The sequence below is a fragment of the Thunnus thynnus genome, chromosome 14 (genome assembly GCF_963924715.1).
Source record: "Thunnus thynnus chromosome 14, fThuThy2.1, whole genome shotgun sequence".
NCBI lineage: Eukaryota > Metazoa > Chordata > Actinopteri > Scombriformes > Scombridae > Thunnus > Thunnus thynnus.
Genome location: NC_089530.1, coordinates 17,826,589 through 17,853,752, shown reverse-complemented (window position 1 = coordinate 17,853,752; position 27,164 = coordinate 17,826,589). Strand labels below are relative to the sequence as shown.

Here is a 27,164-nt window from a genome sequence, read left to right as displayed (position 1 = left end):
ATTAACAAATCTATCTGTTTTATCCTGTTATTGTAATGCATACTGACTGCAAAAAAAAAAACTGACTCGACTGAGGGATCTCTGACAGATGATTCGACTCATCGACTTTCAGGGGGCAGCTCTAATTAGAACATACTGTACTTTGTAATATTAGTAGAATAGTAAGGACACGCTAAATGTGACTGTGATGAAGAGCAACCTCCTACTGTATGTCTCTGCCTCTCCTCTCTTCCATTCTTTCTGTGTTTTTAATTTACTTCTCCCTTCCTGCCTCTCTCTCTCTTTCTCTCTCTCTCTCTTCATCCCACTTCTTTGCTCTCTTGTTTTGTTTTCTCTTCTCTCTCTCTCTCTCTCTCTCTCTCTTTGTGTGGGCCAAAGCAGCAGCTTAGAACAAGTTTCCACTTCACCTATCAGGCCATCTATGTCTCGAAAGTGAGAGAGCAGGGCAAGCATTGCCATGTGAGGAATACTGTTATCTTGCACAGTAAATGCAAAGTAAATAGAGACAAAAATCGTTTGCAGGTGATAGACACACAAAGGTACCTACACTAATCTTTGTTTGTTTAAAATGAATGTGTTGTTTTTAGCTCATTGTTCACACAACATTGATCTTAAGTTTAATTAAATATATACTCTCCAGATCACAAAAAAGCAGTGCTGCTGGAGTGGTGCTCTGCGTCTTGGTTTTACATCCAAAGACCCGTCCAGGATCAACCCAGACACCTTGCCGAAGTACGCTTGTCCCGATCTGGTCTCTCAGAGTGGCTTTTGGGCAAAAGCTCTGCCGGAGGAGCTCTCAAATGAGGGGAACATCATCTCCTTCTGGGTGGACAAGAAGGGCCGCGTGTTCTACCGAATCAATGACTCCAGCCCCATGCTGTTCTTCAGCGGGGTTCAAGTCTCTGAACCTCTGTGGGCTCTCATAGATGTCTATGGCCTCACCAGGGGGGTCCAGCTGCTAGGTGAGTCATGTGTTCAGATTATGTTCTTTCGGATAAACGGTAACTCTGTTTGAATTTTGAAGTTATCACAAGTGTTTGGCTGCTTTTTTGACTGGGTGATTTTTTTTTTTTTTCTGCATCTGATACTTTCAAAGTGAGCAGTTATAAGGTGATGTTACCTACAGCTGCTCTACTTTTCCCACACCCACCAAAATAGCTCAGTGGAAAAAGATGGTGGGAGATTAGGTAGATTGTATAGTTACCACGGTCGTTAGTATCAAAGAAGTATCCCTGAGGGGTAATTTCAAAATGTCTGAAATCCATTCTAACAAGTTCACTATGCTGTTTAAAGGGTCGTTACATCAAAGAAATTAAGAGCAAACAGGTTCCCTCCAATCATTAACAGCAGTTTTTCACTGCTTTGAAATATCTGAAGTATATTTTCATGGTAGCTTGAGATGCATTTATGAAACACATCATGCGTTGAAAACAGCTGTGTCCAATTTTTGAAAACAATACATAATAGATAAATAGGAATTCTTGTGGACGCCTCAGTACTTATATACTGTATGACCATTTCCAAGAATTGCCCTCCCTCTCATCTTGGAATAGAGGCTGTCAGCGCCGTTAATAAAAATAGAAGAGGCTCCCATATTGTGTAGATAGTGCCATTTAACCTCATTTCTTGCGGTGTGGTTGACAGCAAGAAGCGTGCTATCTTGTGATGGGCTGTTTGGTATCCAGCGCCAGAGTGCGACTATCTGGGGTTCACTGGCCTTGTGGTGCTGACCAGTACGCGGCTCTTGTCGGAGAACAAGAGGAGTGTGTTGGTCATCCCAAGAGGACAGACAAGAGGAGGGATGATGTCAGATAATGACATGTCTGGGGTGTTTTTCCAAGACAATCAAACCAGTGGAATGTCTCACTCATTGGGTCCAAGTCTGAATTCAACTTCATGTGACGTGTGACAGCCTAAAACACTTGTCATGTGCAGCCCATAGTATGATATAATATCCAAATGCTGATTTGTGGATTTATCTTTTGCCATTTTACAATTAAAACCAAGATTTTCACCAGTGTGTAGTTGTACTTCATGTGACTTTTGTTACTGTTTTGCCTGTGAATGAGGCCAGCAGCCCTAAATCCCATCGTTTCTACTCCAGTTTTCCCACATCTATCACCTTCATCCCTATATTGATGGCTTAAATCGAAAAGCCTCGGCCCTCGGTCAGCTGAAGGATCACTTGGCTATCAGCTTTCCTCTATAGCCCGAGAGCGTCACTAGTCAAGAGCATGGTATATCTCAAAGGCCCAGTATTGTCTCAGCAGTTGGCTGCAGTTCAGCAAGCACTTAGTCTCTGAAATATGGGCGGACACATCAAAGTCTGGTGTTGCAAACTGGCACATGTGCACATTTTCCTTTAACAGAAGGGCACGTTTTGATTCTTAATGATGCTTACACTAGGGTCTGAAATTAATGCTACACCAGCTGATAAATTGAGCCAAATTTCACCTGTTGTGGGCAAAGTTATCACACAATCTGTCCAGGTGGGAATTACAGGTCTGCAGCAGTTGTTGTTGTTGTGTTTTTTTGCAGGAGACAAATGGACCGTGGAGCTGTGAATGGGCTCTGTGGAGTGGAGAGAATGGTTTGGATGGGTGACCTTGATTTGGCTTTTGAGATAAACGCGCTAGACAGTAAGAGTTTAAGAGAAAATAAGTTGTTGATTCAAGCAATATGCATCGCTGAGTGAGTGAGATAATGTAACAGTGTTTTTAGAATTTCACGTTCATTTAGTGTATGTTGAGAAAATGAAAATATGAGTAGTGATAGCAGATCTCCCCTTCCCCAAAACATTTAACTTTTGTTTCTCTAAGCTTAACCATTCTTGTGTTGTGACCTCATTCCCCAGCTGACACAGCCGACAGCTTGGTCCATAGACTGTAGGCCTTTCTCAATCTGCGTTCTTGTCTGTACTTGTGTTCTTGTGAAACGTGATTCCTTTTGGAAGATAAATGTTTGTCTCACAGATGATATCTAACAATTGTAACTGCCACATTAGTTTGTCTGAATTTTAAGTTTCATGTTTTTACAGGTTAGAACAACAGCGCTGCCCCTGGGGCTCTATATGCACAGATGTCACCTTATTTCAATAAATATAAATGTATTAAAATGAACAGATCGGTCTACAGTATATTAAATTTCATCTTATTTGATTAAACTACAGTTTGGGTTTTTATCATAGCTACATTACAGACTGAATAACATAATTTACTGCATCAATCTGTCAATGAGGGATTTTTTTGTGGTGAAAAAAAGTGTTAGCGGAGCTGTGAGTTGAGATTATTTCGTTACAGTACAGTCAGGTAGTTGTGTTGAAGCTAAGCTGGTGCTGTCAGCAAGTAAGCTGCTCTTCCAGTTGCAGAATGATCGTACTACATCCTCACGTCCTCGGAGGATTGTACTCCCGAGTTGAACTTAACCAGTCCGAATATGGTGTAATTGGTATTGAGAAAGGCCCTGTATGTAAAGATGGACAACATGACAGCTCCCCAAAAGTGAAGCCAAAACATCTCGATCACCCCCGGGTGGCTGGTTGCAGTATAGGTCCTAAATCTCATCTCCTCCATGTTAGCAGATGGGACATGAGCCAAACCAAAACTCATGTAGTTCTTATCACACTGATGTTTGTACAAGTGCTCATTTTTCTGATAAGTTTGTTTTTAATTAGTTATTTCATGATATAAAAAGGGGGTGTGACGTCATGATTGACAGCTGTGATTACAGCTGCCCTCAAACACCAGTCAGAGCAGTTTCTGATGGAAGACACTAATGTACGTTTTCATTTGTGATTCACTACTAACTGTAGCTGCTAGTTACCGGCTGGTTTTTGCTGGTTTACCTCTCTGTGGTGGTTCCTCTCGGCAGCAGGACAGCTGTCAGTCACGTTGAGGGGGCGGGGCCAGCGGGCCGCCATCCCGCCGCCCGACTCCACTGCACAGACTCTGGTTGCAAATTACATCACACAAGCAAGATGGCAGCTCCCGGAAACTAGATATTTTGGCTTCACTTTTGCATAGCGGCAGGAAGTGGAAGTGCGTCGTCCATCTTTATATACAATCTATGTCTCAGTCCAACCAGCCTTCACTTTCTCTTATTTTAAGACCCATGTGGTCCATGAGCATAACTGTATCTTCTCACATCCTTTCTGTCAGTAGTTTCCTTGCCTTTCATATTTCACAGATGAATTATAAAAGTGTCCCTGTCAGCACATATCACTGTAACTGTCACAGTTTTTCTGTGCTGCACCACCTGAGTATAAACCTTTGAGGACAGTGTTGCAGGCACAATGCGTCATTGCTGTTCTGATAAAAAATCTTTTTGGTGGTTTGATTACCTTGCTTGAACTAGAGTGAGCAATATTTTCTAAACCTAGAGGCTGAAATTCATTCTGAACCCATGATTTAAGTTGCATCATTGTCAAAACAATCTTTTTCTTTATAGGTGTATTTTTTAAAGATCTTTTTCGTTCAATAGCAGCGACCTACTATGAAAGTGATCCATTTTAGCAGGGCTAAACGTTTGTTGTTGGGTTTTTTTTTTTAGCCTTTTGATAATCCACATCAAACACATGCTCCACAGGACTCTCATACCATGGAGTGTGATTGATCTTTTACAACCTTACATGCTGTATTAAGGAATTCATCAAAGCCACTATCCACTTCTGTCTCTCAATGTTGCTTGCCGCCAAACCGTTTGCCTGCTATCAGGTCTTATTCTACTGTTTAAGGATCTATTCAAGAGCAGTGTTGTTTCCTCTCTGAGCTGCTATCAAGGGAGTGCAGTTCAGTAGCTAGCCACCCATGCAAGGAGTCAAAGGTGATCCTGAGATCAGTGAGACTGCTTGAAAGCTGAGATGGTGTTGCGTAAGAGAGGAAGCTAAATTAATCTGCTGAAATCAAACTGAGCCTCGGGGGTTGTCCAGACCAACAATGCTGCCCATGCAATTTAAGAAAGATCTGTTACATCACCACACTTGTCCTACTCACGCAGCTATCAATAAAGACTGAAGTGCCTTGCTTGGGTTTTGTACAGAACAGATTGTGCTGTTGAGCATCTGTGGCGCTACGCCGAGACACATTAGACACTAAGAGGGGCTGACAAAAGGTCTCTTCAAGTGTATTATATGTCTCAAAGCTCAATTTGTCAGCTGTATTTTCACACATCTCTGTTTACTACATTCTCCAATAAGTGCTATCATAAGGAGTCAACCATAAGATACAACATTTTGAAAAAAAAAATTCCTATAATAAATATATTTAAAAATGTAAAGGTTGAATGGTTACTTTTTAACTTTTCAGCATTTGAGTTTGAGCAAGTTGTTTGTGTAGAAGCTCCAGAAATCAGGTCAGAGATAACTTGCAAGTGTTTTCAGTTTCATTTCCCTGAAGCGAAACACATATGGGAATGTTGTACCTTTCCGCAGTCAAAAAAAGTAATGGGGAATCACAGTAATCCCTTTACACATGTATGGCTGCAGACTTAACAGAATGTGTTTGTTTATGGGAAGAATCCCGGGAGACCACACAGCATCCACCGTTTTGTACAGGTATGATGGATTTCTTCCAAGTTAGATAAGCGGAGCGAGTCAAAGGCATCTTTTGATGGATGCAAGATGCTCTACTGGGGGTTTGTTTACTAGAGGTAGATGAGTCACTTAATCACTGACAGAACAGTAGTGATCCGTGAGACCGGCGTCAGCTAACATCATCTGCAACCTGTCTCTCTAGTCATTAGAGAAGAATCCAAAATGTCTGCCAGACTGCCAGGAGGCTGCGTACCTCTCAGGTGATTAAAAGGAGGGTGTTGACATCAATCATCTGAGTACACGGCATTGCGATACATTAGGCCTGTAGAGCATCATGGTAGGGGAAATCTGCTGTATGCTTTTCATGCTCACTAACATTCTTAGAGACATCACTAATATTTCCATCTGAGGGGACAGAACTAACAATTTGGAAAGATGCTGCAGAACATAGGTGGCAATGTCAGTCTGTCAATCTATCTCAACAACTATTGGATGGATTTCCATGAAATGTTGTCCAGACATTCATGGTCTCCAGAGGATGAAGAATTCAGACTTTGGTGATCCTCTGACTTGTCCAATTTAGCACCACCATGAGGTTGACAATTTTAGTTTTTTTGTGAAATGGATTATTGTATGGATGTCCATGAAAATTAGGTCATTATTTAAATTTGTACAAAACTAATTATATTCCCATCACCCCCTTTTGTTCCTTAATTAAGCACATCTTTGTATGCTAACACGCTAAACTAAGATGGTAAACATTGTGAACATTACCTGCAAAACATCTAACAGCTAGCATGGCTCTAGACTCTTGTTTTAAATTCATTGGTGCACATTTGCAGTATTTGATCTTTTCATCTGAAACCTTTTCTAAGCTCTTGTTATTACATGAACCTCATCTTGCTAAAATTAAAACCGAAATAGTTAAAGATCACTGTACCTTTGACTCATACCTGTTCTGTCAACAGATGCAAAGATATCACAGAGATACTGAAAAGCTCTGCACTACACAAACATGTTGGTTTGTCTAAACCTGATTGTGTTGTACTTTCCTTTCTTTGTGTCTATTTTTGTCCGTGTTCACTCAGTGCGTCTAACGCTCGTGCTTACTCGCTACAGATCTCACTTATTGTCTCACTTGTCAACATAGATTATGTGGAGTTTCACAAAGTTTTGATTTGTGGATAAAATGGTTTTAAATATAGAGAGGTCAAATAGGTGCAGGCTGACTCAAGTGGCCAGATACAGCATGGGGTCAGTCTGGTGGTTAACTCAAACAACAATGCAGGTAAAAACAGCTCAGCACGACGGAAGAAAGAACAAAATGAAGGCTATAATACACTGAGTACAACTTTTAGATTCAGTTTTATACTCTCTTTAAATCATGTGAGATTACCTGCATCCACTTGGTTTCATAAGGGAGCAGCAGAACTAAACTCTTTCATTAATTTTGATTGATGAAGACGTGATAGACCTGAAGGCTCTGATTACCCCTAAGTACTACAAAATGGATGTTGTACTAAGACATTCGATTTCTGGTCTGCTGCTTACATCCAAATCCTCCAAAAACAATAAACTGGAAATCCAGCATAGTAATAACAATATGCAAACTCATCTGTCAAAAGTCTGTTTCCAGCCAACGGCAAACAGCAGACAGTGAAGGAGAAAGGCAAAGAGAGATGATAAATGTCTCCATAATATAAACATTTAATAATTTCCTTGAGCTGAATTCTTTTGGCAGAATTAGACTAAAATCATGAATCATACTACAGCCTGTCGCTCTTTTTTTTCTGTCTCGCTCTCTCTTTCCTTCCACGTTCCTTCTCTGTATGCTGATCACACAAATAAATTACATGAAAAGTGATCCATTTTCAAGAGACTGGACATTTAAACCTGATTATAGTCACATTAAGATTTTGCAAGACTATGCATCCTGTCCCAAGTTCTCCTCTTTTGGAAATTACTGAAGCCTGCAGCTCACGTTCAGGTCAAGAGGACCATTAAGGCCGATGTTGATACCTTTTTTGGGTAAAAATTCTAAGGCTTGAAGATTGTGGTAACAATGTCCATGTCTGAGTATTGTCCCTCTTAGCCTCATACTTTTAAGTCTTTCCCAGCATTTTTGATGCCGAAGCTGCAACTATCCCCAGCGCCTTTCAGACTGCAGCATTAACATGCTAGCTTTACATGCTAACTCTAACCATTTTTGTATTTAGACTATTTAGTACTTTCACATTCATTCAGGAAAATGAGAAAAATTAAAAACAGTGAAAATGCTAACATGCGTGCCGTTATTTCTAAGGGTTTCTTCCTCAATGTGTAGCAGATATTGAGATATTTTTATTTGCATTTTAATCCCTAAATGTAATGTTTTCAAATTTAGAAGTACTGGTAGTAATTTTATTTACCTGGTGTCTGCAGACGCACACTTTAATGGTTTTCTGTTAATACATATACTAATAATACTATACATTAGTCATCTTTTTGGATACTAACTGCCAAAGTAATGCACTGTGAAGATCAGAACATACAGTATGTAGAATCAGGATGCAAATAACCTAGATCTCCTAAATTCCAGTGCAAAGTTAATTTTCATAATCTTCAGCATACAATGATGGATCTGTGAATATCCTTTGTTAACATTTATTTCCAGACTTACTTGCTATGGTACAAAGACACATCATGAACAAGAATGTGTCTGGAAGAAGATTTTCAACACAAACATTGAAACATACTCAATTACTGATTATAGCAGTTCAGTTTTCCCAAGATAATAATAAGCCTTCTTAATCTGCAGTAGATTGGATGTAATCAACAAGAGAAAAAGGTTTGGATGAAAGCAACCATGGTAACGGTGCATCTGAGGCTGGTGTGAGTCAAGAGCAGAGCAAAATGCCAAGAAACTACTTGAAAAAACAAACTAAGATGAAAGACATTCCTAGACTCAAATGAAAATTTAATGATTAAATGTAGTGAAGACACACGGGGAACATTTTTTCGTGGTATTACACAACAAGATGGACATGTATTATTAAATGTCCACTTTACACTCACCCTTTCTCAGAAAATGTTATCTTTCATGGTTTATATAAACCTTCTTAAACCTGCAATAACAGATTTTTAGCCACTTGCAGACAGCTGAAAAAGCTGTAAACACTAAGCTGACAGATGAGCACCTTTTAAGTGAATAAAGTGAGCATATTTACTTATTTTTAGCATTCATTTGTTGCCATGTATATAGCCACCTGATGAATGCCAGCCCATATATTCACTCTCCTTTTCGCTTTGTTTTTTGTCTCCACCAACTCCTGAATATCTGACTCTTGAGTGGCTAAACGGTGTTCGGCAGGTAGCGTACAGTAGATTTATAGAGCTGAAAACAGCTGCCTGCTGCTGGCAGAAATTAGACTGATGAGAGAGAGGTGAGAGAGAGTGAACAACTATAAAGGTGCAGGCCATAAAACCCAAACAAAGAGCTGAGACATGCTATGAGGGGAGCTGCAGAGTCTGGTTATAATTCTCTGTGGATTCACCACGTAGTCATGAATTAAACCAAAAACTAACAGGGCTCCTCAAACCTCATTGCATGTTATAGTTGATATGTCATTAACATCATGCACTGACTTGATGTCTTGATTTCCTCTTTATTTCTCCTTTGGAGCCTTATTATAACTGAAGTTAAGTCATTCTGTCAGACAGTTAGAACAAAATGAAGGGCCTGGTATAAACTAAAATGTTGGAGAATTGTCCTTTGACCTAACATCTGCCAGCATGTGCACATTGGGATTATGGTCTATGTATTTATGAGAGCTCTGTTTCAAGTGATCTCAGTGCTTGGAATTTATTTGATTTGTTGAACTAAAATAAATGCCGCTGGACAGGCTATTGTGCCTCAGCTGGGATTTAATCGGCCCAGATGGAATCGAACAGATTTGCGGAGAAATCAAAATAGAAATCGTAATGGAGCCTGTCAGGTTTGGATCCTGGGAGCTGCGCTGTATGGGGGGAAGCCTTCGGAGAGAGGAGACTAATCACTTTCAGATGACTAGAGTCTAGTCCCAGTGAAGATGTGATTGTGTACTGCGTATTCTGTGTGTGCGTTTAGTGTAGCAGATGTGTCCAAATGTGTATAGTTTTTCACACTCACTCAATATCGCTTTGATCAAAACAATGAGATGAATCTTGGAGAAATGTGTTGCTGATCATATTGAAACACCAGAGACGCCTCATCTACCAATGCACACTCTCACCTTGAGGCTTCTCTGCGCTACGTATTCCTTTCGAAAAGATAAGTATTTTGTTCAATAGGGTGTTATCATTAAAGAGCTGAGACTGTGTGAAAGTGCATTGTGTTTTATGAATGTGGAGACACTTGAGTTAAGTTCAGAAGTGGCTTTTAACTGGCTTTGGAAACACTTTGACCTCGTGACATCCCCTGAAGTGCTTAGCGTCGTTTTCACTGCTGCCATTTGTCACCTGGGCGTGTCCCATTTTTCTTTCCACGATCAGGGTCCAAAACTCAGAAACATCTGGCACTTAACCAGAGACTCGACTTGATCTCTCAAAAACGCCACATATGCGGCTCCTATTGCACATGGCATCTCAGATACTCAAACTGTTGGGCTTCTCCTATATATCAATATCTCTAGCCGTGTACCCCCTCCTCCTTCACACTCATATACTCGTGCCATTATCTTGACCGGGACACCACTCCTTAAAAGCTCATCAATGCAGATTTTCCCTCTGAGCCAGTTCTCATTTCTTTTTTTTTCTTTGATAAGCGACAGCCCTTCCCAGTCCTTTTTGGGACAGACACACAACCTCCCCCAACCCCCCTTAACCTCCTCTCTCATGACAGATGACTTCACTCACTCATTCTACACAGAGCCCTGGATTGGCTTCCGCGGCATGCATACTTAGGGCAAATCCCCAAACTTACACATACACACACGCACAATTGGTGCAGCTGACCTTGTATAGGGGTTGCAGCTTCACTAAACCCCCCCCAAAAGCCTCCTAATCCTGTTCCACTGGGCCAAGGAATAAACTGAACCCTTCCCTGTCTATCCATGCCATTGTTTGACTGAGAGCTGTTTAAGGCTAAAAAAGGCATTAGATATATAAAAATCAAAATGTTTCCGATCAAAAACGCTGCCACAGTAATAAATGAAGATAATCCATTGAGGCTCTTCTAAAATATATTTCAAGATGAGGTGGAGCTGGGCTGTTTTTGGCAGTGTAATATTTTGTAGTTTTTCAGTTATATCCTGCACATCCTCCTTTCCCAGTGTTACGCTCACTTTCCAGGGACTGGTTTTTCCAGTGTGGTTAAGAGTTTCTGACTCTGAGGGTTGCAACTTCTTTGAAAAGGTCAATCGAAAACAGGTAGAGGGGTGTTAATCTCTCCATGCACGGGCTATGTTTTGGCATTGGTGTGTTCTTATTTCCACAAAACCAAGACATTCCTCCCTAGTGTATGGCAAGAGTTTTTAAAAAAAATGTTCCCACAGCCACAATGCTTAATACAAAGCCAAGAGGTCAAGCATTGAGTTGAGTAGCTTGAATTGTTCAAAGACCACTTAATTTTACTAGGGCAATTTCAGCCATGCACTTAATCACGTCTGTATTGTTTTCATGCCTGAAAAAAATAAGTGATTCAAACTTTCTGTTGCTATTCAAAAGCCTCAAGGACTTGAACTTTAAAAGTAGAATATAATCACCATTATGTTCAATGGGCGCTATTATAAAGCCACTGGAGCGTCGCCAAATGTTAAAACTCAAAAAGTGTGTCACGTTTAAGCTGCAGTGAATTTTCTATGGATGCCATGCTTAATTTTGTGACATGATTCAGAGGACAAAAGGTAAGACTGCACCTGTCTGTGCGTGAGTGACATTTTAATGAGTGAGTTGACTGAGAGGATCCAGCTCCAAACCCACAACTAGAACAGTTGGCACCTTTTCTACTAGTATAACAAGAAAGTGTTTATACCCCCAGATACAGCATAGTGAAGAGATTGTTTGTTGTTGTGCTGATGTTTTTGTCAGACGTACTCTCACAGCCATTTCAGATGAACTGATGCGCATGTTCATCGACACCAACCTTCATGTTCCAAATATATTCATCACATCATCTGTCAATCACAGTTTCCCAAAGCCCAAGATGACCTCCTCAAATGTCTTGTTTTGTCTCGACCAACAGTCCACAACCCAAAGATATTCAGTTTATTGTTATAGAAGACTAAAGAAACCAGAAAATATTCACATTTGAGAAGCTGGAATCAGAGAATGTGGACATTCCAAACGATTATCAAAATAGCTGGAGATTAATTTAATATTGATGATATAAAAGTGGATATTGTTGATATACTTTTTCATATTGAACTGTCAATGTAAATTTGCAAATATGGTTGTAAATGATATTTTTTTATAATAACAATGTATCAAATGACAATGTGTCATTTCAAAAGTGCGTATGTTTGTAGTTATAAACCTACAGATAGTTATTATCTGACTGCAGCTCACCTCACCTTTATGGAGCTTTATAGCGAGTTTCAGTTCATTGTTTAGCTGTCCGGCCTGCAGCTATACTGTTCTGGTTCACTCTCAGCACTCTCATAGTGTCTTTTACAGCCACAGCAGGCAGCTGCTTTCAGCGGGAAAAAACTCTGTACACTACCTGCCTAGCACCAAACAGCAAAAAAACACAGCTGGCGACTAGCTGGTGAACACAGTGGAGCATTTAGCAGCTAAAGAACCAGATATTTCCCTCAGGAGTTTGTAGAAAGCAACAACAGAGCTAGTGGAAAGTGAACATTGGACTTACATTCATCAGGTGGACAGAAAATGCAACTCCAAATGAATGACAATGATGCTACAGAAGAAACAGTTTCTTGCAGCCCTGGTGTGGATGTTGCAGTGAATGTTGGCGTACATAAACAGATGTTCATCATAGGACACAGAAGATAAACAGTGTATTGTGTCTTTCAGGCTGCGTAATCTCACTTTATAACTCGATTTTTACTCCTTTGAGACCAAATCTGGGAAAAGGTCATATATATTTATTTGGCTCACGTCTTTATCTCTCATTTTTTTGTCTCCTTTCATCTTTTTTACATCTTTTTTCCCTGCAATAAAACTTTAAACCTTTCCATGGTACTATTCTCCTCATGGCTTGTTTTGACTGCTGCGCTACTCTCAAAACAGAAACTCTAAACCACAGGAAGCTGTAATAGCAAGAATAGAAATTATCTCTTGTATCCCAAAGTCGGCTAACTTTGCCTTGAAGATGATAAGGCTGCTAATAATAAGAGCCTCCTGCTTGGTTGTGGACACTCTTGACTGAGGAAGTAATTAAGTTCAAGCAGTTTATCAGTGGCTGGCCGGAGATGTGCTGTCTTTGTGTGATAAAGAGGGGCTGGTGAGGTATGCCCATTCTCTCAAGTGACCATCCCACCCTATTTTTCATCCTCCTCTCCTCTGTCGTGCTCCCTCTTCATCCACTTCCCATAAGGGAAGCCCAAAGCAGATCGAGGCTAGGAGCCACACATCTCAGGCATCATGTCACTCATCCCTTGGCCTGTCCCTCCCGGCTCTCCTCAAATGTCCAATCAGGCTAATTTTAACCTGCGTTAGAGGGCTCTGTTAAATTTGGCAGCGTGTCCCTAAGCGTGCCACGCTGCGGATCCATTTGTGCCGACTCTGTGCACGGAAAGACACACTGTGTTTCTGTTTTCTTTTTTGTAATGATGTTCCCATGTGGCTTCTATTTTACAGTCGGCAGAATTAGAATAGGAAGGGCTATTTGTGAGGGTGGTGCACCGTATGAGCAGACATGTGATAGACTTTTTAGAATGCCTTTCCCTTTCAGTGATTGGAAAAAAAAGCTGCTTTTAGCATCCAAGCGCATAACTGAAAATGATAACAGTGTACAAAGGTAGAGTACATGAAGTCACTGCGGCTGAGGCAGTTTGTTATGTAAACACCTAGGACTTGTGGTTGCTCATTATAGCAGTTTGAAACCCACTGTGTTATACATACACTTCCAGTCCTGGAGAAAGACTGAAGGCAAACTGGCTCCATTAAGAAGTGGCCTTTTAAAAAAATCCAGTCTTAATAATGTCGGCATTTTCACTTTCAGTCCTCCATCAGTGTCTGCACAGGATGTGTTCAACAGTGGTGGAAGAACAACATGCATCCTTTACTTAAGTAAAAGTAGCAATAACACAGTGTGAAATTTATTAGTAATACTAGCAAAACATACTTAAAGTATTACAAGTAAAAGTATTCATAATAAAGAAAAATGACCCCTGTCAGTGTTGTGCCATTTGATTATTATTTAATGTTGTAGTTGGTCAAAGTGGAGCTAATTGTAACTATTTTATATAGGCTACTGTTGGGTAAGTAGGGTAGGTACTGATCATGAATGTGCTTTGACTGTAAACAGTAAATTTATGCATAAGATTGGCTACGTCCTTCTGTGTAGACCGTTGTAATGATTACAGTAGAAGCATATCTGGTCTGTCAGATGTGCGTGAGATGAAAAACACAGCTGAAACGCCTTCTGTGTAGACAAGCCTTAAGAAATAAGATCAGTCCTGCCCATTATCACAGGACTCCAAGCTATAGACAGAGTGGGAGGCTCAAACACAGCTGAGCTTTATGGTCTTTCAGTGGCTTCATGTACGTCTCTTATTCAACGTTATATAAACCTGTTACGTCTCTGTTACTGTGATGTAGCCACTGGCCTGCAGCTACAGCATGTTCCCACTTAAAGTCCTGAAATGTTTCTAAATATGTAAACATGGATGTATTTGTTGGCATAATTGAATAACAAGCTTTGCCATTAGAATGAGCATGTTTTCAAGCAGGGAAGCCGGAAGACACCATTTGTTTACAGACAGGTATGATGAATGAATAGTGTACAGACAGGCATGTACATGACATGTAAAACAAACCAGTGTTGCACATGAGGATCTGCAGAATACTAAGTGGGTACATAAAGTGATTTTCGGTCCTCTGGACTTGCAAAGATGCCCCACTTGCAAAGATGAAAATAGAACATTTTGTGACTCTATTAGCCAGAGTCCAAATAAAGATATGTTCTTCAAATAAATATTAAAAAGCAACAAAAAAGACATTGTGTAGTGATTCAGACTGAAAACCCAGCAAACAAGTGATTACATAACATTTCTGTTTATCTGTTTTCACAGACAGTGAGATGGTCCCCCTGGACTGCTTGCGCCCTCGTTCTTTTGCTGCCACCCACCGAGCCTCTATTCAGCGAAACAGCGATGACCCTCGTCTTTCCATCAGCCTGTGTGACCTGAGCCTGCAGCAGCAGGAGATGCATCTGGAGGAAGATGATGAGGAAGAAGAGCGGCTACAATCCTTAAGCTCATCTTCCTGCCATGTGCCCCAAAACTCTCAAAACTCGCAGCAGTGCTCACTGCTGCCCAGCCATTTGGACACTGATCTGCACTTCCACTCAGTGCATGGCATCCATGTTACTGGGCTGGATAAGCACACGGTGGCGCGGCTGGATCACCGCGGTGACGAAAGGACCCTGGTGTTCACCAGCCGGCCGCTGCACTGCTCAGAGACTGTCTTTGTGAAGGTGAAAGCCGGTGCCACACGGCCTGGTTCTCTTTCTTACGGCGTGACATCCTGTGACCCAGCAACCCTGAGGCCCAGTGACCTGCCATCCAACCCAGAGTCCCTGGTTGACCGCAAGGAATTCTGGGCAGTGTGTCGGGTGGCGGTGCCACTTCACAGTGGAGATATCTTTGGCTTTGTGGTGAATGCAGAAGGGGAGGTGATGATGAGCCATAACGGCATCAGTGCAGGGATGCAGCTGTGTGTAGATAACTCCAGGCCGCTCTGGATGTTCTACAGTCTGCACGGCACCATCACACAACTCAGGATTTTAGGTACGTTCACTTTATCTTCTCTTTTTTTTTTTTTAAGACAAAGAAGAAGAAAAAAAAGTGTAATTATTTACAAGCTTATGCATTCAAAGTTTGTTGCTAAAAAGCCAAACCAAGATTCAAACATGGGGCCAAATCCATGACAGGATTGCGTAGTTTTTGCAGCCGCTAAACCTGCATAAATGAGACAAAAAGCGTGTAATACACAAAGCACCCGCAAAGGGTGACATGCACCACAGACTGTGCTGCCAAGTAAATAGTGTCATGGTGCACCTGCTCCATTTGCATGCATGTATGTAAATTAGGTAATATTCATACATTGGGTGCAAATTATTCTATACAAATAAACCTTGTTGCAAAAACAGTCTAATTCACGAAGACCAGTGCTAATTGCCACATGCAATTAGGGTGAAGTTATTAGCGTCTTCAGATAGTTGGTGTTAACTGCACGCGCACTCACTCCTCCCTCACTCTCACCCTCTATCTCTCTTTCTCTCTCTTCAAATCTTCAAGCTTGTGAGGCTTGAATGATATTGAATTGATATTGAATGATATCAAGAGCGAAATCTCCAGACACTGGGGGGGATCAAGTGGGTATGTGGTGGTAGGCTTATCTCGGACTTTCAGCTACTTAAAAATGTCCTGACAGTGCTGATGGAGCTCAGGATTCATCCATAAGGGCTGCTTTATTACAAACAATTTCACCATATAAACCTTGAATCTGGGTGTAATAGCTGATCTGTGTAGATGTGTAGCAGAACACAGAACATTAATTACCGTCACATCCTGACTGATTCAGAGTTAATGAAGTTACCGCTGCGGTGTTACGTGCATAAATACGCACAGCCTCTTTCTCAGTTTGGAGACGCACTTATAGTTTCAGCTACTGTGTGATGCCGCAGCCAGCTGTGACACACAGCCAGCTGTGGGCTACAAACAGTACATTAATACTGATGTTCCTGTAAAATCCCAGATACATTCAGTGACACCTGAACTACACTATTGTAAGATTCAGACATTAATCTAACGTGTGTCAAACCTGCCTGAGTCACATTAATAGCTGTAGCCTATTTTGATGGACATTTCAGTAGATTATGTTATAGATCCAAAACACTAGAGAAGTAAAAGAAGCAAAATGTGTTAAGTAAGTAAATGAAGTAAAGGGAAGTAAATGTATTTTGTATGGTTTAAATCCTACTATTTGGATCAAAAATGGTGCCATCTATTTTTGTCACCTGCAACTTGTTTGTGTTTATAGTTTAGTGTTGGGAGACCAGATTTGGTACAAGCAAAAAGAAAATGTACCAACATAGATCAACAGATTTCCATTGTTATTTTGTATTAGAATTGGTATTATTTTTTTTATTTTAAAATGGTGTTTCAAGAAATAAGAACATGTTCCAAGGACCTTTACGGGATGTCATTTGTAACTTTCCATTCAGAAATAAAGGCAGTCTGTGATCCTTGAACGACCTTTGGAGGCTGAATTCCCACTCAGCCAAGTCATGAAATAGTTTCTCCTCCTTTGCCTTCTGGGCTGCTCTGTCTGACTTTTTATCAACTCATCTATCTCTTCGGAATTTACATTCGGCTCCCACAATTTGCATATGAATGTTAACTTTGTATCTTCGGCTGATCAGAATTTCTGTCAACTCGGTTTAATTCCGACAGATTTCACATAATGATACCGCAGGATCAACTGAAGGTACTATGAAGTCTGTCACGCCTGTGATGAGATTCTGATATAATGGCTAACAGGTTAAGAAGCTGTTGAAGAAAGTGACTGAATGACCAGCAGTGGCACTGAGTAGTTATACCACTCACATCATTTTCTTCTCCAGGAGAAGACTTTGAAATTTGAAAGTGAGACTGCAACCATACCATATTGCATGCCATGCATGACCACAGGCTGAAACACAAACATGTTGAGTACATGCTTTTTGATGGCGTGTGGAGAGACAAAGCTGCACATGCCCTCAGTGAGGAGGTACAGTAAATAAGCTTCACCACAGTTTATGTGATTCCAGTTTGAGTTTGAAATATTTAGTATGACTTGCTCAGTTTCAAGAGTCCTGCACTGAAAGGATTTTAAATTCTTTACTTTTTATAAGATGGAGTCGTAGTCTCGCTCGGACTTACTGTATTATGATGTAGCTGTGAAATACTGCAGAGTGCTGTAAGCACAAATGCGAGTGCTTTCCATTTGTTTACAGTTGCCACAGATAAAGATGTTTATCTTAATTCTTTGGAAACAATCTTCCTTCACCCCCCTGTTGTATTCTGGCTAAATTGATAGTGATTATGTCTCAGCATGTTTTCACACAAAATGTGTAATTACAGGCAAAGTTTTTTGAGAAACTTCAGAGAGGGCCAAAATGCACTAGCATGTTGGAAGTTGTTGATTTACTTTAAATTTGTCTCGTAATTTATTTCTGGGTTACAGTTTCGCCTCTTCTCTCCTCTCTTTCATGTAGTCAGTCACACCAGAGCAGAGGAGGTTATTTCTGTCTTGCGTGGGCTCCCAGCAACCAGCATTATGTATCAGGAGGGGGCCCGTGATAGCTCCTTATGATGCCCTCTATATGCATTATTAAAATGTAATTGCATGGAGGTTTGAGATGCTGGGTTTTCCACCCACAGCCCCATTCCCTTAACACTGACTCTCCAATCGTTGTTCTACTTCCTCTTTTCCTCATGCAATTTCATCCTCACTCCCCACTCTCCCCTCCCCTCCCCCCGCCCCCCTCTCCTGATTCTTTTGGGTATGAGCGTTCTTCGAGTCATTACCCACTCCAGTTGTGGGGAGTGCGTTTGTGACGTCTCCTCTCACCCACACGCTGCAGCCTCACGCCATGAGTTGCCATGGAAACATCTAGCCACTGAGGCAAGTGACAGTTTGTCATGGCTGGGTGTTGTCAAGCCTGTGAAGTGGAACAGATGGGAGTCTGTTGCTTTCACATGGTCATTTTGTCTGTGTTATCTTAGACACCAAGATTTTATCATTTCTTATGAAATATTCATTTTCAATAATGGCCTACTCATGTATTTCCTTATTACAGGTGTCCTGCTGTGGTTTTGTTTCTGTATTTGTTCAGCTTAAAGCTGCTACAATTAGTATTTTTACATTAACAATTGATCTAGAGCTGCAACAATTAGTCGATCAACGCAAAATTAATTTGCATCTATTTTGATAATCAATGGATTGTTTTGAGTCATTTTTTACGAAAAAAATATAAAAAATCTCTCATTCCAGCCTTAAATGTGAATATTTTCTGGTTTCTTTAGTCCTCTATGACAGTGAACTTTGGGGTTGTGGACTGTTGGTCAGGACAAAACAAGACATTACATCATCTTAGGCTTTGGGTAGCAGTGATCAACATTTTTCACCATTTTCTGACATTTTACCACTTGTATGTGAAAGGGATTGCTGTTAGTGACAAACCCTCAGAGAATTATCACCAAAGCTCAAGTTGCCTTTGGCTCTGCAAAGCATTTCAGCTCATTTGTTTGTTTATTTTTATAGCCCATAACTTTTAGTTTTGGTTCACTCTCACCACTCTCAGCAGTTTCCGTTCCAGATGCAGTGGACAACTTTCTTCAGCAAAAAAGCTGTCAGAAAAAGCACCATACATTACCTGACTAGCACCTCACAACAGACAAAGTTAGCAATTAGCTGATGAACATAGTGGAGCATTTAGAAGAGCCAGAAATGTCCCTCAGGAGTCGGTGGAGAGCAAAGCAGAGCTAAAAGAAGGGTGAATATTGGACTCACATTGATTGGGTAGCCAGAAACAAGACTCCAAATGAATACTAAAGTTGTTCTGCACTGTTTCCTAACAAGTTCATAATATCAACCTAAAAGCTGATGCTATATCGGCTTGTTTTCACTTCCCCCAAGTGGCCAAAAAAATCATTTAAAGCCTGACTCTTTCAGACAGTAACGCTAACAGAAAAAGAAATACCCTGATGGGGTGAGTCAGAGATTTTTATGTTTGATAAGCAAGTGTTGAAAGCCACCATACACATGCTCAAGCTCAAATAAGTCTCCCGTGCTGCCTGCATAGCTAAAGACATTTACATACTCGTTCCTGGCTATGCAGCCAGCAGTAATTCACAATATGAGGGAAGATGAAAAGTACACTTGATGAAAGGGTACATGAATAGATATGAAGGTTATCCATTCTGCCTTATTTGGGTCGACAAAGACATTTGCAAACAGCTGCGTTGCCACATAGGTCACGTTAAGTGGGTAATGGAAGGGTGTATAAATGCTACCGTTTGCATACATGACTCTGTATCCACTCTACAATATGAAAATATAAAGAATAAACAAATAGACGACTCTGAAAGCATGTTTCAGCAAAGTGGTACAAACATCCCAGTGCTGACCTTAAATGCAAACACATTCTGGAAAGGTTTTTGCATGGATTACCAAAAGTCCTGTATACATGCAGACTTTGTTGTATTTGTTGATTTTCTGTCCAGCAAATTGGTTGTTGCACGACTAAGAAGCTACTATGGTTTGTTTGTGTAGGCTGAAACTGAGACTGCAGTTGTTGGAGTGGTCCAAGGAAAAGGAATCAAAGTTCAGAGCACGTAGCTGGAGTTATGCAACAAAACTGTATACATTTTTGTATACAAGCAAGCAAGCAACAGACCACATAAATGTATCTTTTTCTCTTCTTATTTTGTCATTTAATTTTTTTCTGCTATTTTGCACCATCTGTGGTTCTTTTTTTAGCCATTTCTCCCCACCACACTGTCAGTGTTGGGAAATTTGGACAAGCAAATTGTGGGATAGGATGTAAACTAACAATATTAGATTATTTGACACATGGAAGGATGATGGTGCCAAGTAACCGGCCAGCCTGACAGTGTAGCAATATTTCTGCCATGGTCAGTTGAAGGACAATGTGTAAACAACAATGGCTTGTGGCTGCCAGGCAGACTAGATCAGAATTTGTCTGTGGATTCGGGGTTGGTATTCTAGTCTGTGAGGAGAGATGAGCTGCCAATATGAGAACTGATGCCAGAGCCGGTGGTTATGGGGTGCGGATGGGGACGCACCGTATGGGACGGAGAACAGATAGATTGTGGAAGCATTTTGTACCCTACCCAGAGGGATCATGGGCTCATGAACAAGGAGGAGGGGGGTCCTTGGCGTCTCTGAAGAGACTGCACCAACTCAGAGGCTCTTGACTCACTCACACACACCCACACACAGACACTCCGGACTCACAAGTCATCTTCTTGGTGATAATACAGACTTCATGTATGTGTGAGTGTGTAAGAGAAAAAATGACGGATGGAGAAGGTGAGAGAGAGATGCAACAAGACATCCGCTCTCCTCCGTTTGCTAATTTAAATTATCAGCTCAACTTCCTCTCAGTATGAATGATGGAAAAATTTAATTTACAGTTATGAAAGCACTGATTTTGTCTCTTTTGAACACTGAAGTCTCTTACTTTCATAGATGATCTTCGTGTTGATAGTCAGAAAGTCTTAAGTGTGACCCAGATGTCTTTTCTGTATTTTCAGGCTCATCTCTGCATCCAGATCTCCGAGGCCCATCAGTTCCCAGTTCTCCATCGTGCACACCCAACACACCCACGATGCTTTGCAGCGGCAACTCAGAGCCCAACCTAAGCACACCTTTTAACATCAACCTCAATTCCAGCCTCAACTCCAACTATCAAACTCTCTTTTCTTCCTCCGCAGGTTTGTGTTCCAATTTACTCTTTTGTCTCTCTATCTTTATCTGTACCTACTTAGGTTCCCCCAGGGTATTGTCATTGTCTTAACAATCAGTTGTCCTAATGACCATCCTCAAAATCTTCATAGAATTGGGGAAAATAAAAAATGCATACAGTGTGCACAATTATTTTCTTATGCCATTTCCTTTCCAGATAGTCATGATTTTTTTTTTCTTCTTTGTTTATGATGTTTTTGTTCATGATTCATCATTGATTAAAATGTAGAGGTCAGGAGGACAGGGATTGAACAGCCAGCATTACACAAACACTGACAGAACAGAACCACAACATTGACTCACAATATGCATGTTAGAACATGAAGCAAATATTTACCTCGGTGATGTGAAGCAGTGATCCCCGACATCACTGCAGTCCCAAGCTACAGACAGCATGACAGAAAAAACTCCTGACAAATAATGGCTGTAGAAGCAGCAAGGATTGCAGCGCAAACACAATTATTCCTCCATAAAGTTGTTCTGAAGTGTCATTAGTAGAGGAACAGTGGGAGGAAGAGTATTGACAGCATATGGCATATGGAAGAGTATTGCAAATGGTGCCTTGGATATACGTTGCGGTGAATTGACTGTGTTTCTTTCTCACACACTTCAGGTACAACGCCGAGCTCTCCATTCTCCAGCCACCCAGAGTCCCCTACCTTCCCATCCTGCTCAGGCTCGTGGAGCGACGAATGCACTATCTGCTACGAAAATGTGGTGGACACAGTCCTCTACGCCTGTGGACACATGTGTCTCTGCTACGCCTGCGGCCTCAAACTCAAGAAGATGGCCAATGCGTGCTGCCCCATCTGCAGGAGGACAATCAAAGACATCATAAAGACCTACCGGAGCACGTAGGCTTGTGTTAGACAATGTGTTACATCGTCAGGTTCAGCTCAAGAGGTTGTCAAAGCCATTTAAGACTTTGTAAAGACGGACACAGCACATGTGAAAGCCCTGCTTGTTTGTGTGTGCAATCTGTCTCAGGTACTCTACAGCAGGACATTAAACTCCATCATTTAAACATTTTATCTATGTTACGTCAAATGCACACGGTTGGTTCCTACCTGTGACGTCTCAGTAAGGACCCAGCAATGAGATTCATCAGAGACCATTAAGAGAAACAAAATACTCTATGTACTAGTGCAGTAACAGAAGATTGGACCAAACACATCAAACCTTGACCTACTGTTCTCCAGAGACTGTGTATCTGTTGAAGAGAAAGAGTAATCTGAGAAAGCATCTGACCTACTTCCTGCAGAGAAACCCTTCATTCTGCTGGTGATAGCATTGCTGCTAGCTAGATGTAGAAGGAGTAAAATTGTCAGAGCTGTGGGACAAGCAAGGAGAATAAATCTGTGGTTTCATCAGCTGCTCCTCCACTGCTTGTCAAATAGCATTTGGTCAAAAGACAGTGTTGAATCGATTCTCTGCTAAATCTGAGAGAATAGCAACACAAGACAGTTTAACTTTCCTGAATGTTTCCAAGATTCTAGAGGCCAGTGAGGACTGAGTAGAAAGAAGAAATTGTTGGTGAAATTTTGAAGCAAAATAAGCCATTTTTAATGCAAATTCTCCTGTAATGATACACGATGAGAAGCCTTCAACTCAAGGGTAAAGAACTCCTTAAAGGAACTCTGTTTTGTAACGAATGAAGCGTTTTGTCGAATATCTCACTACCTGCTGCCTGTGAACTTCAGGCAGGGTGAAATTGTGTGAAGGGTAAGAATGTGTGAACATCGTCACCATAGAAGGTCACGCTTGCGGTGAATGAGAATGTAAATCTAATCTGTGAAGAGGGAGGAGGCGGAGAGAGGATGTCGTATGTTTGGGATGAAGACAGGGGAGGAAGGGGCACCTTTGCTGTGTGTCTGCACAGTGTTTGATGCAAAGAGACTGTTTGCTCGTTCAGGCACAGAAGATACATCAGAACTTTTATATGAAAGCCTGTAAAATGTGGGATTTGCATGGGGTTGCATGTCCTGCTCCTTGGCAGCGGTCCCCACCATCTCTGGCTGCTCGGTAAGCCTGGTGGATGCTGTAATTTGACAAAACTCATGCAAATAAACATTGGTGGGCAGTGAGGTATTTTTAAAATGCTGAAAGAGCACATACGGATAACGAATAAGCATCTTCATCATTTCTAGTAACCCATGAAACACAATAAGTTACAGATGGCTTTGCTTTCTTCAGGTTACACACTTCTCTTTCTTTTGTGTGTACATTAAATCAGAACATGAATATTTGCTTTCAGTGATGACATATTTTAGTACACTGTGTCTTCAATTGAAAAGAAAATTCACACGTGCAGTCAGTGACGACGATGTAGCTTGTTATTGTGGGTCTTTGTGGGAATTTCATTTGCATATCAGTTGCTGAGTGCTGCTCTCCATCAGTAAAAGCCAATTCCAAGGACATTTTCACATGACTAATCTCATACATTATGTACTGCTTTTTGCTAATTAATACAAGCTATTTTCAGGTGTTTTTTCCTTTTTTTTATTTGGCCTTGCTAAAACATTACTCCTGATTTTTTTTTTTTTTTTCCATAGTGTTGACGCTTGTCATATAATTTTCTGGAGGGAAAATGAGCAATTATGTTGTTTGAGTCACAGTTATGTTTTAGTACTGGTGTGCCTTTTTAAAAAGAGAAGTCTGGAAAACCTTTGGCTCGTTAGGCTCCTTTCTGTGAGGAGGTTTATATTAATCTTTAAGTCACGCTTATGTAGTTGTTATGTCTCTGACGTTAGCAGGTAAAACCACACAACCTACCAGTTCAAAGCTGTTGTGTTTGACTTTGAAGCGAATGTTTCAGTGTGCTTAAAGGTGTACTATGCAGGATGGTTGGTGTTTGTAAACACAGCGTTCAAAGTTGGCCCCTCCTCCCCGAGCTGAGAGCAGAGCAAGAGAGAGAGAGCGGGGGTGGTCGAGCGAGCTAGAGAGTGAATAAAGACGGTGAGTGGTGCTGGTGAGAACAAAGTTATGAATCAGATAAATAAAACGTTATTCTCAGATTGTTTCATGCCGGTTATGTTCTAAAGCACAAATAAACACGCCCACAACTCCGCACAACGCTGTGGGAAGGTGCTGCATTGCCAGAGTGAATGCAGAGCTTAGTCCTGTCTGTTGTGGCCTCTCTGCTCTGCGTGTGTGTAGTTCAGCCCCACCCTCGGTCAAACAGACACACAGACCTGCAGCTCTTTATACATCCCCTGACAGAGATAGAGAGCAGAGCGGATCAGAGGAGAGAGACGGAGACAGCGATGTAACCTGGTCGCTACACTACAAGTCCCAACCCAGATGCTCAGAAGTGTCCCAAACACAGCAAAATAATAAGAAAATACGGGCAGAGGGCAGGGTCTCTGTAGATAAATACACCACCACACACATCTAGTGGGTCATAAGTGATGATTGAGAGGGATTATTTTTGTATGAGTCTATACATAGTTTTTTAGGAAAATCCTGCATAGTATACCTTTTTAATATCAATGTATGCATTTATTCACTGCTGACGATCAAATGTTTAAATATTGCTTTGTTCCCCTCTGTCACTGCATTGCATAATACTGGAATTTTGTCGTTCTCAAGAGAGGCTCCGCTTTTACATTTCTACTTGTTTTATTTTTCTTCCTGACCAAATATATGACCTAGCAGATATATTGTGAAACATTTTCTTAGAAAAATGCTATTAATGACGTTTAGTGTAATAATAACTGTACATTATGAGGTTTATTTATTTTGTCAATGCTACTATAAAGAATTATCACTGTTTGTTTTATATGTATGACTATCATGTCCAAACAGTAAGAATATTGTCTATTTTATTGTTGCATAGTTAAAGATTATAGAAAATTTTATTGCCTTGAAAGGCTCAGTGTTTGTGTCAGCTGATTTTCACTTCAAGATATAGTTTGACATTTTGGGAAATATGTGTGTATATCTGGCAGAGAGTTAGATGGGGTGCTGGTAGGCTGTTATTCTTTGTTACTCTTGGACAGAGCCAGACTACTGTAGCTGTTCCCCCTGACTCCAGTCTATATGCTAAGCTAAGCTAACTGGCTGCTTGCTTAAGCTTTATATTTAACAGAAAGACATGAGAGTTGTATCGATCTTCTTGTCTAGGTTAACTCTCTTTCCCAAAATGTCAACTACACTAAACTATGGTATTGAAAAATGGAATAAAATGTGTAAAGTTGGCATTGATTAACTAATCAGTGGTTAGTCGGTAAAATTATGTTTGTCCTACTTGTGCATATTTAAATTCTATCTTGAATTTGTATTGTAGTGAAGCGGTGTGAATAGTTTCCATATGGTCATAATTTAGACAGCCTGTTTGAAAACTGAGTTTTTCAAATGTGACCAAATATTTGTTGTCCAAACAAAACCAGCAAGTAACTGCAAGAGGGCATTTGTGCATTTTGGACAAGAAAATCAGCTCATAACTTTGGCTTTCTGGGCTTAGGATTTCTATTGGTCGTTAAAAAAAAAAAAACATTCTTAAGCTGGTTTCTGAATTTGCTAATAATGTTTAGTTTGTTAAATAAAGTAAGTCTGAATCACTTGTTTCAGTTTGTCATTGTTCCTGCTGTTATTTCCTATTGATTGATTCTTATCACATGAAAAAAGCACAACATTTCAAGTACAGAGACCTTCGGTGCAAGCATTTGACTCAATTGCAATAAAAAGTTAAAACTGACCATTTCCATTTCACAGCTACAGTCCTTATTATGTTTTATGCACAGTAGGAAACTGAAGTCAATCTAGCAAAGGAAATGGGGAATGAGAATGCATTAGTGCCATTACCTTCTCCCAAGACGTATATTATACAAATGTTTGATGATGGATTAACCTCTTAAGCAGGAAAATTCAAATTGGGCAACAGATACAGAACAAAAAGGCAGCCATCTCTCTGATGCCTAACACCCAACACAATCACTCTCCACGGTAGTATACTTGTGTAACATCCCGCCATATACTATATGAATAACAAAGGCAAGGGCTTTTAGTAAACAGCTATAACTCACAGAGAAACTGTTTAGAGCCGTGGTATGTAAACCTGGCCAGAGTGAACATAATGTGTTATTTACTACCCGGCAGGCCTAGCTCTAATGTAGCACTGTTTTATGCTGCACTCCAATAGGCACGAATACAGTGCATGACGTCCGGACATGAAACAGGCAGCAGTGGCTGCCATTCATGGCCAAGTGTTCTCAGAGGTGAGAGGGAAATACACAGCCAGGGTCTGTGAAAGTGACATGAATACAGTATATCTCACTGGTGTCTGTGTACACACAGACTTTCCACTCAGACCTCTCAGTGAACCTGGCTGATGGCCTTCTGAAGGCTTAAGGGCTTGGCAGACTTGTTTGAGCTGTGTTGTGGTATCTCTTCTAGACAGCTGTTTGGTCAAACACACACCATCTATTAGGGTATCGAATTTGTATTCCAAAAAAGCACAATACTATCAATTTTGAATTTTAACTAGACATCAGACAGTCCATGTTTGATTTTTTTTCCTCTGTTGTAGTTAAGGCTTTAAGCTTTTGGTGTTCAGTGTGATGTAAAAACTTTTTCCTCAAGTCAGATTTGCAGCATCAAGGGACAAGACTTTGAACAGCAATTATATTCCAAAGTACAACTTTGTTTATAGTCCAAAATATCAATTGAGTGATTTCACCCCTTCATTATCTAATTACTGTGCTGATGAAGAAGGAGGTGAAGGTTATTGTGATGCTGTGCTCGATCGGCAATGAGATGCTGAGTTCTGCTGCCCTCCAGTGGCCAGAAACAGCTGCTGCACCTTGTCTACAGTCGAGAAAAACCCAGAAGGACACATAGATCAGCAATGTGTAATGAGGGCAGAGATCAAAAGCTATTAGTGTCTGTAATATGAACCTTTAATCCTCCCATTCAAATTTAATATGTAATTCTTTGTAATTTTCTACATTTTTTAAATAATAAC

At 40.7% G+C, this 27,164-nt stretch overlaps 1 protein-coding gene across 1 annotated transcript in view; it reads left to right on the top strand.

The window, feature by feature from the left end:
• The window catches only part of neurl1ab (neuralized E3 ubiquitin protein ligase 1Ab), a 32,740-nt gene extending 6,979 nt beyond the window's left edge, over positions 1 to 25,761 (top strand). Inside the window, exons 3-6 of the mRNA XM_067610316.1 lie at positions 641 to 962; positions 14,740 to 15,456; positions 20,992 to 21,171; positions 21,816 to 25,761. Of these exons, the coding sequence (XP_067466417.1) occupies positions 641 to 962; positions 14,740 to 15,456; positions 20,992 to 21,171; positions 21,816 to 22,060 (1,464 nt within the window). The 3' untranslated portion in view covers positions 22,061 to 25,761. The remainder of the gene's footprint in view (positions 1 to 640; positions 963 to 14,739; positions 15,457 to 20,991; positions 21,172 to 21,815) is intronic.
• The last annotated feature ends 1,403 nt before the right edge of the window (positions 25,762 to 27,164 follow it).